Genomic DNA, 20,558 nt, shown 5'->3' with positions numbered 1-20,558 from the left:
AAATATACTTGCAAACATTTAAATGGATCCTTTTTAATGGAACACCAGTTTATGCACAAGATTGAATGCTAGAGTGTGTTACAGCTAGCCTAGATTTTTTGAGTACCTAAGCTGTTTGTCAGCACACACTCCTCTCATGGGAAGTTGCCTTAAGACATGTTGGGACATTTCATTTAGAACTATCTTTTATACATAGTTGAGACCTTTCATGGTTATCTTAATGGCTTACACATGTTTAAGGTTATTTTAAAAATATTTTCCCCAGGAATGGTGCCAGCAGGAGTGGTCTCTTCTGTGCTGCCCTGACTATCCTGGAGAGAGTGAAGAAAGACAAGGAGGTGGATGTTTTCCAAGCTGTCAAACAGCTCAGACTAAACAGGACTCAACTCATTGACAATATGGTATGCTATTTCTTTTCAAACCTCAGCTTTTTATTCTTTTTTTTTTTAGTTGTATACCATCTTTTTCACAAATGAATAAATAAAAACGGTAGCTGTTGTGAGGTTTATGCAAATAGTAATAAAATGGGTAGATTTAGTATCCTAACAATTTAATGACAATAACAAATACAATGGACATTTCAATGCAAGATCTTAGCACAGAACAATGTAGTAAGAGGCTAGACAAAAAAGACAAAACAGTGACACAATTTTGGACTTTGAAAACATGTCTTGTCTAAAGGCCATGATACCCAAATGAAAAGACATGTTTAAGGATAAAATTTAGTGTGAAAGGTTAAATGCTAATTTTGAAGTAGGGGGTTTATTAGCATTGTTACCATTATGTCTCTTTTTGATCCAGTAAAAACATTGTTAAAAAAAAAATTTAAAATAAATACTTTTTTTGGTATAAATTTGAAAGCCAAGATATGTTTTATTTTAATCTCATGTTCTTTCTGTTTGCAGGAACAGTATCAATTTTGCTATGAGCTGTTAATGGACTATCTATTAAACCACAGTAATGTGCCCTTGTTATCATGACACTAGTGAAGGCCATCCTTGTCCAAAGTCTTCCACTATTGTTAAGTTGTGAATATGAAGCCATAGTCTTGTGTATATTACAATGGGCATTACTCTGTTGACAGTGCCCCTTCTGACATTTTATACTGCTATACTCAAGGAGAGAAAAAACATGACAATGTAATTGTATATATATATATAAATAAATGTTCATAAACTTTAAGTATTATATGAATACTTGACAAATATGTACATTTCATCTCTTAAATCAAGAATATTTATTTTTATAAAGGCTTTCTTCTACAGATTGACTCTTTCAGTTTTTTTGTTTTTTTATTTATCTTCTTTTGCAAAGAAATTTTACTAGTAAAAACTTGAACCGGTTGTTTTCATTTGAAAATGTATTAACAAGCACAGAATCTGCTGTATCATTTACAGTTTACATTGTGTAAAAATGTAGTAGACCTTGGTGACTAGAGTCTGCAGAGATATGAAAGTTTCCTGAGTATTTTAACATGGCAAGAATAGTACTGCAGTAATTCTATGTAGTGCCCATTCTTGGGTTACTAGGGTTAGTGGGCTACACAATCTCCTAAACCACACCTACATAGACACAGTCTCAAACTTAATGATATAATCTTCAACATAACTCTTTATATCCTCCTTATCCCTACTTTTCATACTAAACAACAAAATATCATGAACATCACAACCTTCTTCTAAGCCCCTTAACCCCAACTGAACCCTAAAATCCCTACATGCTGAAAGACCCCAGCATCTGCTGTAAATTATTGAACCTGGAGATGTAAGCGTTTTTTTTTTTTGCTGTATTGTAGATCTCATTATATCTGTATTATTCAATTACAATATTGAGATGTATATAGTGTAATCAAAACTCTTAAGAGAGCATCATCATGAAAGAATGTACTTACATGTTAGAATGCTGATATGTTATGCATGAGAAGTTAGAATAATTTTTATCCATACACATAAAGTTGTAAGCAAAACGTAACATTTTTATGTATTGCGTATTATCTTATATTTTACAGTTTATGGTATTAACATTATTTGAGACTACCAAAGACAGTGTAAATTGTAAATGAAGTTATAAAAAATATTCTCCTATGCCTTCATGTATGTTTGTATTTCCTAGACCTACAAAACAAATCTCATCCAAGGCTGCTTATACTTTAATCAATTAAATTTATTTCTTAAGATAAAAGAAGTCTGTATTTAAATTCATTTTACTTTTTAGTTTATATATTTTATATGTTAGATCTATTTATAGTGGGTATAATTATGGTAAAATTTTGGTACAAAGTAAAACATTTTAGCTTTTAATTGTAAGTTCATATAACAGATTAACTTTATGTTAAGAATTGAATGAAATAAATATACATAACAGTATAATGGCTACATTTTAAAATAAGTACTGAACATAAGTAACGTGGAATTTATCAGTGAATTCCTTTCTTCATCATCTCACCAAATTGTAAAATTTTAACATGTAAATACTAACAGAGGTTGTGTCACTAGTGCCTCACCACAGCCAGTTTGGTAGAGAAATCCCTTACTAATATTGTTACCTTCATCAAGAAAAAGCATAGTACCTTACTCAAATCAGTGCAGCATCCATAATGTCACCTAAGGTTAATTCACACCATCTCTTCTTTGAAGCAAAATTATTTTTAGAATTAAAAAGTATAAATAGTATAGTTGTACCTCAACATTCAAAAGTTTGGAATTACGGTATAAAGTCTGCTGAATAAAAGAATTTTCGTTTCAAATAAATACAGTATTTCCTTCAAACAACTGTTTTGCTAAATCAGATCATGTTTATTTTTTTATTTTTTAAAAATATGATAGTTAAAAATAATAGTCTAAATGAAAGAAACAAATGTGGCAGCTAATTTTATTTTTTAATAGTATAAAATACTATTAGTCATACTGTTAGTACACTTCTAACATACAAATAAGAAACTAGTAATTATTACTCAGCTTTGCTTTGGGTGTTTTTAAGCATGCATGAGTCTCATGTCTTTCCTCTCATATAATCAATTGTTATCAAGAATTGCTTTGTCCAAATGTTCTTTTTTATTGTAGCATTATTCTTTTAATTCTAGTCACAATTATGACTTTTCAAGAAGTTGGAGAACTGAATGGCCAACAGTTTTTAACATTTGTTAAAACTAATTTGCTTACTAATTTTGAGAGGTATAATTACATATTTTGAGATTTTAAACCACTTGATAAAATAAGTTAAAATATGTAATCATGTGAGTATTTCATTTTGAAATTTTTGTGTGATTTGCTTTATATGAATGATGAAAATTGTTAATAGAAACATCTTTTGTTAGAACATACAACCATTTGTTTTTTATACATTTAGATCTAATTACACTTACAATATTAACTTTCTGTTTTACTTTTCCAACCATCTAGATTGGTTACAATAACTTGATTACTAAGTACAAAAGAATTATAATAATAGATACCCAATTACTAGAGCAATTATGAGGATCTGCAAGATTGTAAGTGTGAGTAGCTGATTTATGGTGTAAATAATGTGCAGGCAATATCCCTGTACATGTTTATCTTATATTTTGATTTAAGAAATTAATTTTCTAGCATTATTTTATCCATTTACATAAATTCTGTAAACTTGCAAACATGGATCTATATGATGTAATTTAGGAAATTTTACTTTAATAAAATTAAGTTGATTTGCTTCATTGAGTTTTAAAAATTTAAAGTTTTATTTAAAATAAACTTTATAGTGATGTAGTAAGCTAATAGCAAATAATTGTTTACAATTTGTTGCATGCCAAAAACAGTGGTCCGATCATCTTCAAATGTTTATTATAACAATTTGATCTAATAAAAACTTGTGATAGTAATATGAATAGTTGAGCCTTTTTTTTTTTTTATTGAAACACAGGTACTTGTGGAGATTTATTTCTATTATTTGAGGAACTTCAGCAACTAATAAATCAGCTAAAAGCAGTTCTATATTAAACCATTTTAATCTGCAAAATTAGTTAAGTATTGTGATATGGGTAACGTGTCTAAACTTTATTAACAGTGTTCAAATATTAGTATTATTAGATAGCTTGTTAGTAGTAGCACCTAAATGTGCAGCATCTGAGGTAAAATACCAAAGTTATCCAGAGCTCATTCACTCACCAACTTTTCCTTCATTTCCTATCCTTTATTAGATTTACAAAAGGTCTTCACTAAATTAATAACCCATGCCAGAAAACTGTCAAAGGTGGAAACTGCCAGAAAGACCAAGAACAGAGAGGTGTAGTTTGGTGCCCCCATACTCAGCCAGAAGAGACAGGAGGTGATGACTAGAGAAACAGCTTCTGGTGAGCAAGGATACAAATTGTCCATCAGTAGACAGAAGACAACACGGAACCGATAGAAAATACCAGCTTAAACCAGATGGTGTATAATGGCAGATGAAATAAGTTTAGTAAACATCTACGTATAAATGAGTGCTGTTGTATAAGAGGGGTGGTGTGATCCAGCAATCCTTAAAAGTTGTGGGGAACCTTTAGTCTGTAATGAAATACATACTCAACCTCCTATCAATGCAATAAATGTAAGGAAATAAGCAGATATTCAAATCAAAACATTTTAAACATGTATACAAATACATGCTTTAAAAATAGTATGTTGTATAATTAATCACTTTTAAAGTGCCCTTTATAGTGACTCCTCAATACTTAACTTACTAAATTTAACAGTAACTTTAAAAATAAAAAACAATTTTCTGTGACAGCATTTAATTTATTTTCATATGGCAAAGGTAATGCAATAAATCATCTGTAATTGTTCAATGTTTGTCTTAATTAATCATTAGAACATTTTAAATTTTAAAAAAACCACAAACTGGTTCTCACTTCTCGTACATGCAAAAAGAATATCACTTAAACATCAATACAAACTATTGTTATTATCCTACTAGTTAAAGAAAAGTGTTTCATTCAAAGCATTTATTTCTCTAGTACTTCCGTCTATTTAACATAGCATCATACAATAATATATTTTTAAAAAAACCATACAATTTTTATAACAATCATACCACTATATTACAATCTAAAGTAATGCAGTCTTTGTAGCTAATATGTGTACACAGCTCCACATTTCTATCAAAATCACCACAGTTTTATGTATTTATGTATTAAAATGACTAAAACAAAATATAACATGAATAAAACTAACACAAAGTGTGATAAAGGTTATGTACATTGTTCAGCTATCCCATATGTTTTACATGCAAGGATCAATAACCCACCTTCAAGTTTTAGAAATTATAAAATCAATTATTTTATTTTAAACATATAATAAGATAACTAGTTAATATGAACAGAAAACCAGAATTTCTGCTGCTCAAATCTCTAGCCAGCATAGCAAATCATCAAGTGTAAATCACAAAGGAAAAATCCCATCTAAAGTTTTAGATTACCCAGGAGTGGAAACTAATTAATTAGTCCTTAATTAAAATTTTAATGAGGCCAGCGTGATTAGTAACATTAAAAACTTACAATACAAAAAAAACCAATATATTTCAGACATAATAATAAAGAATTATTCACATTTTAAAGTTTTAAAATCTATGTGTAAAATTATGTTTTAAATATACACCAATCCCGAATCTTTCCAGCACTGAAGAATGGCAGTAAATTTTGTTTTAAGCCAAAGGTTAAAAATTAAAAAGGTGTCTAAACATAGATAAAAATTCTTTTTACAAACATATTTTTAGATATGGACATTCTTACCAAAAAAAATTATGTGACATGATTTTTAAATTGTGGTTAGTATGTTTTCTCACACATAACATAAACCATATTCACTCATAGATAATCATTCAACACATACCCCAAAAAAAATTTGTGAAAATAAATTATTTTACATTTCTATACTGCTATCTAGAGTTTAAAGTGTAAAGAAATATATTACTGGCAATTTTAATATTCTCCATTAAAATTTTTAAGTTGTTTTTTTTTAAATTGACAGTTTACAAAGTTTTAAATATCTAATCATGCATAATTTAATGCTGCATCATAATATGAGTTTCATTTGTCAAATGCCACTTCCAAAATATTGATGTCTGTTAATCAAACAACTTTATATGTAAATGTATATAAAATATGCAAGATTCAAAGTTGGCAATACATCAAACGGAACACAAAATGTTTCATTCAAATATTTATGTACTGACGAATTTTATAAGATTATGACTGGTATTTTGCACAGCAGATCACTACAGAAAAATGGTATAAACACATATAAATTGAATAACACATGCAAATTTGAATACACCCTTGTGTACAGAAGTGTAGCACAGTGTGATGAGAAATTTTTTTTTAAATGCTCAGAATTCTCTTGCTCAACATTTGCTGGACTTAGAGAACTTAAAGCAATCTGCAAAAGCTCCTGCATTACTGATTTGATAATAATTGCCGTTTTCAAATAAACAAGTTATTAAATAAAAAAAAAACTTTAAGTGTAGGCAGACAAATTGTTGTTTGCTCTTGAAATGGGCACAGCTAAAACTTAACATACAGCCCTACAAAGGTTAATCATATACGAAAATATTTTGTTTAAAAAATAGAGTTAATCAAATTCATGCTGATTAAAATATTAGAAATTTGTTCTGTACTGACTTACTAATTCAATCATCTGTCTACATGCAAATAACTTAAAAAATACAGTTCTCATTTTGTACAGCATCTTTCAAATTGGACTCAGCAAAGTTTGAATGGCATTTCATTACATACCAAATCTATTTTGCTACTTTTAAAGTTCTTTTCTCAGAACAAAAAAAAAGAGAAGGGCAATATCTTTCTTCTTTCTAATAAAAAAAAAAGAGAGAAAAAATTGTATTAAAATTCAAAAATTTAGAAAAATATGATAAAATTTAAAAGCTGTGTATTAAGTAAAACTTAACTAATGTGCTTGTCTTGTAAATTCTAACAAAGGTTATCGCTGCTTGCAAAAGAAAAGATGTTTCACAAAGTAAACAAAATTCAAAGCTGTCTATATCTAAAAAAGTGAATTTAATTTTTAAAATTTGTTAAATGTGGATCAAATTTTGGGAACAAGAAGTTATCATCAATCAGAAGTATGAAAATAATTTGTACTTCCATTTTTCCCGAACCCTTAGCTGCCAAATGTAACACCTTCCCCCTTTAAACTTGATTAAGGCATCAGTTATGTAACTTTAATGTGATAGCATGAATTAGTGTAATGGTAAACAGAAGGGCAGACCTTGATTTGAATGGAATGTTAGCATTTCCTGAAGAAATTTCTATGTGATTCTTAAACCAATAAGGGTGAATTTATAATTAGGTTTCCTATAATTACCATACAGTCTTGTACCAACACAGGTGTAGCTAAAATAAGATCCTATGGGTTGGTAATTCCAAAAATGTATCCATAAGGTATTGAATGCTTTGTTACAGCATAACCCCAACACAAAACACACACATTATACTTAACTACAGAATACACTAGACAATGGATGTGTGAAATACATAATTGGTAATCCGGTTAATTAGCAACATGAAATACTATTGCATTGAACATATTTCAAGTATTTTTTCCTTCTGTTTGACGATTAACCAATTTTTTTAAACAGTCACAAAGACAAACGTGTTTTATGATTTTCCAATAGATCTAGATGACATTCAATCAATCCATCATTATTTGAGTTGGACAGATACAACACTTAGAAAAGAAGGGAATATGGCTGCCTCATTCAAGAACACAACCATAGAACTCCAACAATTTTGTAGACCTACTCTCTATTATGTACTAGACCAGGGGTCTCCAAACTACGGCCCGCTGGCCGGATGCGGCCCGCAAGGTCCTCTCATCCGGCCGCGGAGATCTTTTTGTCCATGGAAAAAATGTTTGTCAGAGGTGGCTGAGGAACTTTGCCCAGAAAATTCAAAACAATTTGAAAATGTAGCTTTGTGTGTAAATACCATACCCCGCCGTGTTGCAGACATTGGTGAAAACATCGTGACTCAAATAGCGAAAAATGCAAGCAAGTTTCGCCATTTTTCAATTGAAATGGATGAGTCGCTGAGATTTATATATATTTATATATAATTTATATTTCGTTGGGGGGGGGAGTTATGTTCTTTTGAGATACCTGGAAGAAACTGGCCCCCGAACTGATATTTGATAGTTAATGCTGCCCTCGGGCTGAAAAGTTTGGAGACCCCTGTACTAGACTATTAAATGTTTATTAATATATTCATTAAACTCAGCCTAAGTAATATCTAGAATAATTGTCTTAACAGTAAACTAAACTAATTAAAAAGTTATTCCTTTAAACAGAATCAAAACAAATTAAATGCTAACCCAATAAATCAAATAACACTGAATTTTAACAATTATTATTTATTATTTTATATCTCCCCCACATTTTATATGTGTATGCAGTGGCTAATATAAATATGAAAAATATAGTCCTTATTTTGTTAAAAAGAAAGTGTTCACATTTACAAAACCAAAATATAAGAGGATAAAAACATAGAAAAAATCCAAGTAAAAAAAATACATTGTTGCACCTTGTTTTGAAATAAAAATAGGAACAAGAATGTTTGAATAACTTCAAGTATTACTATCTGGTGAAGAGCTTTTACTTTATCCAAGAGTATAATCTTGTAACCTTTCAAAAAAAAATCAGCTGGTGCAATGTATTAGTTTAGTGCATTGGTCAGACTCTCAATCCCATTCTACAAGTTTCATGACACAATTCATTACACTGTTAGACAAATAGGGCCTTACATTACTTCCTGAGAAATAATATGAAAAATTGAACAAATCAACCAGTATCCACATATTTGTTTTATAATAAAATACTTCAATAGCCCCATTAAACTTCCTACTGTGTTAAGCTAATTAGAAGCACTATTTCTTTATTTATTACTTTTGAGTGAAGAATGTTTATGAATAACACAGAATCAGAAAAATGTGCATGTATGTAATATGATAAAAATTTAAATAGTAACAAAAAAAGTTACAACTAAATTTTGCTCTGTTTTGAAAAATGATTTGTATGTAATATGATAAAAATTTAGTAGTAACAAAAAAAGTTACTACTAAATTTTGCTCTGTTTTGAAAAATGATTTGTATGTAATATGATAAAAATTTAGTAGTAACAAAAAAAGTTGCTACTAAATTTTGCTCTGTTTTGAAAAATGCTTGGTATTGATAATGAAAAAAAAACAGACAGACTGGTGATGACAGTATTTAAAATTCTGTAATAATTCTCAAGTACATTAACTTTTATCTAAATATTTTATTTCATTTACATTTGTTAAATTTTCATAAAGGCTTAAAAATAAAAAATAAATTATCTATTTTATGTAAAAACAGGTTTAAAACTATCATAATATCAAAGCTATAATTTTAAAAACAAGTCTTAAACAAAAGTCCAGATAAATTCTAATGTCATTAAAAGATTTAACAAATAATGTGTTCTGCTGTAGAGTAAATTGTGTTAAGGCTTGCTAAAATTAACACAAATAGAATTACAACTGAAAGAACTATTTATACACACTACAACCAGTTACATCTAAACAACCACCACTTTGTGTACAAGTATCCTTTACTGTAGTTGGGTCTTCAGTGCTAGAGCCTGGCTCTATAGACCCAGATGGCGAATCACCTTCTCCAGATGCACTAGAGCTCAAGTCCTCTTTCAGGTCTGAAACACTGTGTGTCCCCGAACTTGGTCCATCCTCCACTGTTTGTTTGTCTTCTGTCAGGGCACTGCTTTCTGAGACAGCTGAGCTAACTGGAGCAGCCTGTGAATCAGGCGATGTACTGAACGGAACAGGTGAATCGTTTAACTTGTCCATTGCTGTCTGGGAATCTTCCAAAGTATCCATTGCAGAAGGTGAATCATTCGACTTATCGAAAGCTGTTTGCGAGTCATCCAGGGTGTCCATTGCGGATGGTGAATCGTTCAACATATCTAAAAATCTGCATTCTGCAACATTATCCAATGAACCCAAATCAGTTTGGGAATGGTCCCAGGCACTCAAAGCGTTTTGTGAATTATCTAACACACCTAGAGCAGTTTGTGAATGATCTGATGGAACTTTGTTTTCATTGGATTCCGACCCCTGTTCTTTGCCAAGCAAATCTTCCACACCAAAAGTGACATTTTTATCTTTTTTCTTGCCCTCGTCTAAAATTGAAGCGCAAGAGAATTCTGAGCTCCGACAGTTTCTCGACGCAGCCGTAGTGCTGGGAGCTGTAACGTCTGGGTGAAATATGTGCGAGTAAAGCAAGGGCGATGGTAGTAACGATGGCACAGTATGCAGCATCAGGTGCATGGGCAACACATCTGGTGGGGGAGGCTGAGACACACCAAATGGTAATGGATGGGTGAGAATGGAAGACAGGGATGTAGATGGGCAAGGGAGATAAGTTACACTAGATGAGAGTAACGGTGCTATAGGTGGGACTGGAACATTCAGGGAAGATTTGATCCCAAATATTGAGTCAGAGGTGCTGGGAGAGCTGCCCATACTGTCTTTGGACATGACACTGGAACCATTCATAAATCCATTAGACAAGTCTGACAGAATGCCTGAGGATGAAGTTACATGAGCAGCATCCTTGTTTGGAGAAATAGTACCTGGGCTGCCACTTTCAGTGGTTGGTACTTTCTCACTCGTAGCACCATTTACAGACATGTTCTGAGTATCTGTTCTACAGGTAAATAATGACTCTGCTGAGTAAGGTTTGTTTCTGTCTTCATTTGTAAACTGTGAGGAGGATGGCAGGGCGAGTAATGAGCTAGAAAACGACAGTACAGGATCATAACTTTTTGTGACAGGAAATATAGACTGACAGGTTGATACTACAGTTTCAGTTCTGGGTGGCAAGTAAAATGTCTCACTGCCTTCAGGAGCTTTGGCGCCCCCTGAACTTCTGTTGCGTATATTGAAATCTGCAGGTTCAATAAATTTTATTTCATCCGGGTCTGATTTTGTACTAACGCTGCTGCACACAACTACATCTTCATCATCACTCAGTATGGAAACAACATTATCATTAAAGTTGCCAGCAGTAGACTGTCGTGGCTCATCATTCCAGCTTCTTAACGAGCTACCTGTGCGAGGCTGTGGATTACCTGTGCTGGTGGAAGGCAGCTTTCCCTGATCTGGGAAATTGGCTTCCAACCACTGTTTGGTCCGTGAGGCTGTGGTGCTGGGAGCTGAACTCAGTTCATAGTCCTCTGTGTCATCAGAGTCTGTCTCACTTGAAGATTCACTGATGACAGTGTGGGAGTCCAGGGCAGAGTTGGACATGGAGCTTGAGTGAGGGAGGGAGGGTAAGAAAGAGGGAGGCGGTGGTGGTGGAGGCGCAGGGAATGTGTGAGTGCTTGGCAAAGCTGGCCAGGGGCTCACCCACAAATTCAGCGGGATGGGCTGGAGATTGTCCGGCATTGCTATGTAGTTTGATGGAAATGAGCTGCTCAGAGAGTGCCCGATGTTCTGTGCAGGGATGGGTTGGGCCCGGTGGGTCTCCCATACAGATGACTCCCCTTCCACAGATTGGTCAGAGACAGGCTCTGCTCTTGAACTGTACTTGCTTTTATGTTTCCTTCTCTCAGCATCGGGTAGCTGCGACCTGCCGAAACTCTCAGAGGTTTTTTTATGACCCGAATGGTGTTTTTTATAAGACTGTAAAAGAGAAGGGCTTTGTGAGCTACGGTTTTTATCTTTCTTTTTATGCTTGTGTTTCCCTCTTTCAGATCTACTTGGCTTACTTTGAGGATCAGTGGCTTTACTTGAGCTTGGTCCTTCAATTACTTCAGCTATAGTAGCAGGGATTGCAGCTGCACCCAGTTGTTGGCCGATGGACTCCGCAAAATAGCGATCAACTAATTCCCTATCCCTATCCTTAGACTTCTTTTTCTTCTTCTTCTTTTGCTTCTCGGATGATGTGGAAAGCATTCTCTTTTTCCTTGCTGGATCTGCTGTTACAGGAGCTTGAATATCATCACAAACAACAGTGGCTGTTTTGGACCTGGATTTGTCAGCAGATCTTGACCGACCGGGTGATTTATTATTCTCCCCAGCCCTTGCTAAACTCTCTAACTGCTCCTTCTTTTTCTTTTTATGCTTCGACTTAGATTTTCTCTTCTTTCGACTTTCACCTTCAGAATCTGAAGACAGCTGTATAGGTGATCTCTCGGTCCATGGTTTGTCATACTTCAAAAACACAATATCACTCCCAGCTTTGGAGCTGGAGTCTGAATCGTTCTGGTCTGGCCTAAAGACTGGATCGTCACTTTCTGAGCTGACAGACACAGTATCAGTCTCTATAGGCTGTCGCACGCTGCTCAAGTCAATACTTTCCCAGGATGGTCCGGGGGTAGGGGAGTCCCACCCTGTCCTGAGGAGGCGTGAGCTCCCAGCCACAGGGGATGTTCTACCAGTTATCTCAGTGTCAGAGCTCACGTCTGTAATTTCAACCACGTCATCATCATCATCGCTGCTACTGCTAGACGTGTTTTCATCAAATGAGATAGTAGCATCATGGCGCTGATACATCGCCTTCCTATCATAGGCTTGCATTAACAGAGCACTGTTGGTAAAAGCAACAAATTCCTGAATAAATTGTCGTGACCTGCGACCGATGAGCGGTGAAACTTTATCACTAAAAGTTGTACTGTCAATAGTAACTTGAGTTAACAGGGGCTGGATCACACTAATAGCTAGCCTGACATTGTGGTGACTTTTAACAAGAACTTTCAGCTCTCTCGTTAGCCAGGGCATGATACGTTGCATTCTATGTGGGCTGGCGGCAACCATTGCAGGAGTCAGGCGGTAAGTACTGTTTTCTGTTCCAAGAATAATAAGAGGTGGCCCAAGTGAACGTCTGTATACTTCACGTCTAAAATCTTCTGCACCCCTGGGCCATGATGATGCACACACATGATGAAGATGAGTAAATGATGTGCCCGTGTATGAATATTGATGCTCACCGTGAACTGGGTGGTGAGGCTGAAGGTAACGGTCGTATCGACGACGAAACTGGAACCTGCTGAAATTGCTGAGGGTAAGGTCAGCATCCAGGCCGGGTTGCGTTAAGCTGAAGTAGTGAGTAGGTGCAGCATATGCAGTTATGCTTCTTGGGAGATAGCTGAGGAAGTTGTAGTCATTTTGACGAGGTGGGTTAAGAGGAGGAAGCTCATAAATATCATAACTCTGATCGGATCGGATGTTATGAAATATGCTGGTAAACGGTTGCTTGCATAAAGGGCACTCTGCTTTCACTTTAGACCACTGCTTCAAGCACACAAAACAAAATGAATGTGCACAGCTACTAGTAAAAGATTTATTATTAAATGGTCCCAAGCAAATTGAGCAATTGTCTGGTGATTCCCTTCGATGCTCCTCAGCTTCTGTTGTAGTTTCATCCTTGTCAGGGACCTCTTTGCTGGCACTGGTGTCAGGATTTTCACTGCTTGCTTTTGCAGCATTAGCAGTGTTGGCCTGATTCCGTGTTACAGGCATGGTTCCTGTTTGAAAATTGTACACAATAAAAATTAAATAAAATTGACAGCTGATAACTAAATATTAAGATATGTGTAGGTATAGGTAAAGAATTTATTAATATCGAGAACCAAAATCTCTTGTAGCGCTGGAAAAAGGAGCACTGATGAGATTGTCTAAACAGTCACCAACCCGAGGGTATGATTTAAATGCATTTGTAAATAGCTTTGAGATCTATACCACATGTAAACATGTAAGTTGATAGTTAGCATCATGATTTAGTATGATTGTATTTGTTAATTTGTTATAAGGGGTGTTAGGTTGCTACTGGTAACTAAATACACGTAGATCTATGTCTTGTTAATGTCAATGCTAACACTATTAGTTATTGCCAACCCTATCCCCAACCCAGATTTCTAATCATAAAACTAAAAACTTTCTAGGCTTGAGCTCTTGACTTGTACAAAGGTCTAGATTCTAGATCTATATCCATATTTTATTTAGATGTATCATCAAACCTTGACTAAATCTAGATCTAGCTAGATTCTGAAAAATTGAAATCTAGATTAAGATTATTCTAGATCTAGAATCTAGATCTAGATTAGAATCTAGTCTAGCTAGTGTAGCTAGATCTAGATCTAGTCTAGATCTAGATCTAGAGTCTAGTCAGCAAGATTACCTTTGGGCTTGGGGGTTGATTATGATGATGAATCTTAATCTAAATTTAAAATTTGTAGATCTAGAATAATCTAGATTCTAGATCAGGACTAGAATCTAGAAATCTAGATTCTACATAGGCCTAACATAATAATAAATAACCTCATGCAAACATACATAAGATTCTAAAAAGTTTTGTTCTTTTAAATTCATTATCTAGGTTAAACTATGCTTAAGCTAAGTGATTTTGTTTCTTTTACATGTCAGTAGACTTTGAACGTGTTAGGCCTACTCTGCTGACTTATAAAATCTAAAGAAAGAAACAAATGACAAATAAAAACAGCAGCGAAGAACGGCTGGTTAGTTAGCTAGGTGGACATCAAACATAAAATCATAAGTTTGAACAAACACATAAGGTAGTAAAGAAACGTAGAGTAAAAACATACCTGGGTTAATCCACTGTAAGGGTGTAAAAGTTAATTACAACATCCATAATATTGTTTTCTTGCCGACCATCTACGGGTAATGGCTGACAGAGGCTCGGGATGCACTCAAAACAGGGACGTCCAATAGGGATTGAGACATATTCGAGTATTGTACTCGAGTACGAACAGAAGATTATTTTTTAATTTAAAAATGTGTGTTCAGTTGTTACTTTTTCTAAAAAAAAAATACTTTAGCAAAATCGTTAAGCATCGAATATTAATTTTATTTAAATTACTACGTAACTATGCTGCAGTTTTCTTTTAAATTATATAACGCAGTTTGTGGGGGCTTGTTAAAAACGCAATACATCAAAATGCAACATCATTCCCTGTGGCGTAAGATTGTTTTGAAAAATGACATGGCAATTTCATTTGTTAATCAAAAGCCTTGCGTTTATAAAGCACACATTTATATTCACATAGTAAATTACGTTTGACATTACGTAACGCCACTGTGCTTTTAATGCCTGGATTTTCTTTATTACCAAATGTGGTAGCATCCACGGTGGCAATGTTAAATCTTGCCAGAGACTAGTGAGCTGCAACAACCTATGCCCATATTTATCCTCTACGGCTTACTGTTCATTATTATTAATTACACAATATATATTACTTGTTTTGTTGTATGATTTATTTTTCTTCTCGGTATCTGTAAGACCACGAACAGCAAATATCGGTGTTTGAAAATAGGCTGTATTTGATTCATGAAAACTAAGAAAGAAAAACGACTACTTCAATTTTACCATAAAAACTAATTATTATCATATGATTTAGGTGCTAAACAATATGTTCATTGTTTGAAGTTAGCTCTTGATTTTTTTTTTTAATATCCAGAATAAATTTAGTTTCTTTTTATCATTAAAAAAAAGTACTAATAGGGGGGGGGGGGCAGAAGCGTGAACAAGGGAATCTACTCTCATATTCATGTGTACCGTGCGTGATCATTCTTAACCCCCGTATTTTACAACATAACGTCATTATCGAGCTTTTAAAAGTTGCAAACCGTAGGAAAATTTATACCTTTTAAAAAGAGTATAATAAAATTGTGATATATTTAGACTTTGACTTGTTTTCTTTGTATAATTAAAACTTTGTTTTGAAAATATTTCCTGCGTGTTATGTTGAGATAAAAAAAACCTTGGAAGGACAATATTATTATTATTGTGGGGGTTAAACAGAGAATGCGTTTTATCCATTGCCGGTTATTTATAGTAGTAGGCCTGTAGTATTTAAACTAAAGAATACGAGCCGACCCGCAGCGTATCATACGCCGCTATTTAGTTGTTTTATTTTTTACTTTTCAGTAATTCATAATTTGTGAATTCGACAGTACCAATGCTGCCACTGAAAATATTTGTTTTAAAACACTAACCCCCCCCCCCCCTTCCTTTCCCCTAAGCCCGACTCTACACCCCCCCCCCCCCCCCCCCCCGTGAAAGCAGCCTCCTCTTAGTTATTTCTTAGTTACCTCCTGTAAGTTTAAAATCGAACTAAATTATCTGCCCCTAATAGAAACCCTGCTCTACGGCTCTATGATTTGTAATAATTTAGCTTTGTAAACATTTAGAGTGAACACCGCTCACCAGACAATGTGGGGGTGGGGTGGGGGTGGTAATGATAGTAATAGAGAGAGAGAGAGGGGGGACTGCAAGGAGGCGCTTGCAGCTTGTTTTCTAACGGCTCCCAGAAGAGAATTATATATATAGATTATTATTAATTATTGTCAAAATGTAATTACCAAAGCGATTTTTCTTTCATTAGCATCAAAATGAAAGATTGGAGAATGAACATTTGTGTGAAGGGATGATGTCTGCCCTGCCGCCTTTACATCCGGAGTTTCTTCCAGGCTTCGGGGTGGGGGGGGGGGGGGGGGAGGTCTGCCTCCTTTTCGCACGAAATAGAAAAAAATATTGTAGAAAAGATTTAGTTAACAAGTTTCCGTGAAAAAAAGGACCAATCATGTGAAACTTTAAAAAACTAAACACCATTATGTTTTTTGACACCACGCAAGAGCAACATCTTTGAGGGAAACGCTAGTTGGAGACCACTTTGTAATGACTGTATATAACCCTTCATAAGCCTACGCGGACCATAGGACATCCTTTGAATAGTGAATGTGGTTAAATAATTATATAAGACCAGGGGCGGAACTACAGTGCCGCCAGACCCCGCAATGCGGGGGGGGGGGGCCAGGCCATTTAGGGGCCCAAAGCCGACCAGAATCAACTTTTTTGTAGTTAAAAAATATTTTTTTGCAAAACAAAACAAAAAACAAACAGATTTACCACAGTAGTGATGTCCTACAGTAGCGAACACACGCTGTTTCATAAAGAAATAACATATATAGCTACATCAGTTGTAGAGTGAAAGACAGGGAAGCGTTCAAAACACTTCGATGAATTATTTCCCTTTTTTAAATAGTCAAATATGTGTGCTCTTAATTAAAAAACATTTTTAGCACTAAACAAATAAAAAATCATTTACTTCTCTTAAATTATTATTTTTAAAAAAATCCAAAATAAAGAATGACATAGTATAAAAGGAAATGTATTAAAAACTAACAATATATATACAAAAAAAACTTTAAAATAAACATAATGTCAGAAACCATTACACATACATAGCTTTCATGCTTCATATACTTTTGACCGCCTTTTATATTAGTGTGTTTCTAGACATTAAAGCAAAGAATTTTTAAAAACAGACAAATAGGTTGGGTATTAAGATGGCTTAATTTCATGTCATTACATTTGAATTTTTTAGTAACATAAAAAAAAAAAAAAAAAAAAAAAAAACCAGACAAATAGCACTACAAAAATGGTGTGTTGTTGTTATATGTTTTAATTAATATAAAAACTAAGAATTTTAATTTTTTTTCAAATTTCGAACAAGCCCGATTTGAGTATTCTATGATATTTTCGTATTTAGTTTATATATATACGAGCCGACCCGCTGCGTATCATACGCCGCTATTTAGTTGTTTTTTTTCTACTTTTCAGTAATTTATAATTTGTTAATTCGACAGTACCAATGCTGCCATTGAAAATATTTGCTTCAAAACACTACCCCCCCCCCCCCCCCCCACGTGAAAGCAGCCTCCTCTTAGTTACCTCCTCTAAGTTTAAAATCGTTTCAAACTAAATTATCTGCCCCTAATAGCCGTCACCAAACCTGTCTCTGTGATTGTAAAATGTAAACAGAGTGAACACCGCTCACCAGATCATGTGGGGGTGGGGTGGGGGTGGTAGTGATAGAGAGGAAGAGAAGGGACTGCAAAGGCGCGCTTGCAGCTTGTTTTCTAACTGATCCCAGAAGAGAATTATATATATACGAGCCGACCCGCTGCGTATCATACGCCGCTATTTAGTTGTTTTATTTTCTACTTTTCAGTAATTCATAATTTGTGAATTCGACAGTACCAATGCTGCCACTGAAAATATTTGCTTTAAAACACTACCCCCCCCCCCAACCCCTACCCTACACACCCCCCCCCCCCCCCCGTGAAAGCAGCCTCCTCTTAGTTACCTCCTGTAAGTTTACAAATCGTTTCAAACTAAATTATCTGCCCCTAATAGCCGTCAACAGAGTTTCTTCCAGGCATCTCTTCAGGGGGGCTATGCCCCCCCCGAAAAATTTTTACCGCCCCCCCGAACGAAATGAAATTTATATAATTTATATAGAAAATATATACTTTTAACAGTGTCCGCCCCCCCCGAAGAAAGTTTACCGCCCCCCCCCCCCCGAAGATTTCAAGTGCCCCCCCCCCCCCCCCGGAGAAAAATGTCTGGAAGAAACACTGGCCGTCAACAAACCCGGCGCTACGATTTGTAAACATTTAGAGTGAACCACAGCTTATCAGATCATGTGGGGGTGGGGGGGGTGGGGGGTGGGGTGCTGGTGATAGAGAGGAAGAGAGGGGACTGCAAAGGCGCGCTTGCAGCTTGTTTTCTAACGGCTCCCAGAAGAGAATTATATATATATATATATATATATATATATATATATATATATATATATATATATATATATATATATATATATATATATATATATATATATATATATATATATATATATATATATATATATATATATATATATATATATATATATATATATATATATAAAATATATATTATATATATGGGGCCCAAACATTTTTTTTGCGGGGTGGCCCTTTTTTTCTAGTTCCGCCACTGTATAAGACAAGAGAATATGCCAAATTTATAAGATCCAATATTGACATATTAAGTGGTTTCGAGTGGACCTACATCAGTTCTCTTCCCCATCGCAGTATCGTGCTTTTCGGCTTTTTCTATGTAGGCCTAGAACTAGCAAACGAACTCATTGAATGTTTGAATGATAACACATGTTTGTTGGTTCATTTTGGTTTGAGCATGTTGTTTGTGGAAGAGCTGATTCATATCATCTGCAGAATCGAAAACTTCTTGCTTTTTGATGAAATTTTTATTCATGTAGTTGCTTGTAGGGCTTTACACGATCTAACCAATTACCATTTAAGAATATCATTGTTGAAAGCATGCCTCCCCGTCTGCACTATGAAATGGTTTGCTAGCTTCCCCTTGCAATTGTCTATCTGACAGGTACAGGCCTTAAATATCGTGATGGATATAAATTTTGGGGGTAAACCTATAGTATAATCGTTCACCAGCTTCCATATATACCTCTGGATTCTTACTATAAGACTAATGTATAAGAGGGACTCCCATTCTATGGCTTGTTGCGTAGTACAACAATTGTGTAAGGTGCATGTTGCCTTGACGAAAACCTGCCTGTTCTTCTTGAAGTTTTTTGTCCAATGCCTCTCTGAGTCTCTATGATGATTCATGTCAAAGCAGTACTTGAGACGGAAGTATTTTCCATCACCAGTTGCGACATTGTGACACGTCTTTCTTCGACAGCTTTACAAAGTATAGCTATTTTGCAGTCATAATTAATTCCCTATTACGAATTCTGCTTTTAAGGTGCTTGCATTAAATCCGAAGAAACTTCTACAACAGGACTTAAAATCAATAGAAGTAAAACTGAGGTCGACAGGATCAATTAACGTTTTTTTCAGACAATTTATTTTAGTTCTTCTTCTTAATCCCGTTCGTGCCCAAGACACATGGGGCAGATGAAGTAGAGTTCATCTGATTCGTGACTTTGGGATATGAAGGGATAGTGTGGTCAGCACTATATGCCCAGCCGCCTTTGTTTCCCTTACGTAAGGTAAGTACCATCAGAGCTGGGTGGACTCGAGGACGTTCCATTGATTTGAACCCGGATTTTGAACCGCTAGGCCACGCCGTCCCCTATTTATTTTACTAAACCCCGTAAAATGTGTGATGAATCGGACATGTCCCGAAGAGAACAGATTAAAACATCGTGAAGCAAGCGCTGGACTGGAAGCCTAAGGAAGAGAACAGTGTGCAGGCCCAGAAAATGATGGAGGCAGTGTTTCTTCCAGACTTTTTTCTCCGGGAGACGCACTTGATATTTCCGGGGGGGGGGGGGGGGGCACTGGTAAAAGTATATGTTATAAATTCCATTTTGATCGGGGGGGGGACGGTAGAAACTCTGAAACTCTAGAAGAAACTCTGGAACCAAGGGTTGCGGTGCTTACAGGGCCAATTGAAGAAAGTCGCTGTTGGTGACGTGTCTCTGCTGCTCCATGAGTGCTCTGCAGGGTCAAGCGTGTCATCCCATGTTTTAATTATACTTATAGTCAAGGTATTACATACAGCTTGGTGATAAGTAAAACATATCTTTTAATTGTTTTAAATTGAGCCTCTTAATAAGAAAAGAAATTTAAAAAAAATAGTTTAGTAAAAACTTCCTAGCAAAAACAAAAAATTAAAATTTCCCTAAAAATGTTACCTACACCCCCCCCTCCCCCATTTTTTCCATGGCGTTAGAG

At 34.9% G+C, this 20,558-nt stretch overlaps 2 protein-coding genes across 2 annotated transcripts in view; one reads left to right on the top strand and one right to left on the bottom strand.

The window, feature by feature from the left end:
* LOC131942608 (receptor-type tyrosine-protein phosphatase mu) overlaps positions 1–4,313 on the top strand; it is a 92,355-nt gene extending 88,042 nt beyond the window's left edge. The window contains exons 36-37 of the mRNA XM_059302494.1: positions 266–401; positions 4,215–4,313. Of these exons, the coding sequence (XP_059158477.1) occupies positions 266–401; positions 4,215–4,313 (235 nt within the window). The remainder of the gene's footprint in view (positions 1–265; positions 402–4,214) is intronic.
* A 3,562-nt stretch (positions 4,314–7,875) lies between these two features.
* On the bottom strand, positions 7,876–15,142 carry LOC131942609 (uncharacterized). Its single transcript, XM_059302495.1, has 2 exons — positions 14,600–15,142; positions 7,876–13,522 (listed from the first exon to the last, which is right to left on the bottom strand). Exon 2 carries the CDS (start codon positions 13,515–13,517, stop codon positions 9,528–9,530), a length of 3,990 nt encoding a protein of 1,329 aa, XP_059158478.1. The 5' UTR covers positions 13,518–13,522; positions 14,600–15,142; the 3' UTR covers positions 7,876–9,527.
* Positions 15,143–20,558: the final 5,416 nt, after the last annotated feature.

Source organism: Physella acuta, unplaced genomic scaffold (assembly GCF_028476545.2).
Source record: "Physella acuta isolate Inbredline_101_S28 unplaced genomic scaffold, ASM2847654v3 ptg000414l, whole genome shotgun sequence".
In the NCBI taxonomy this organism is placed as follows: Eukaryota; Metazoa; Mollusca; class Gastropoda; family Physidae; genus Physella; species Physella acuta.
Note: the sequence above shows the minus strand (reverse complement) of the source record. Positions and strands in the feature narration are given on the sequence as shown.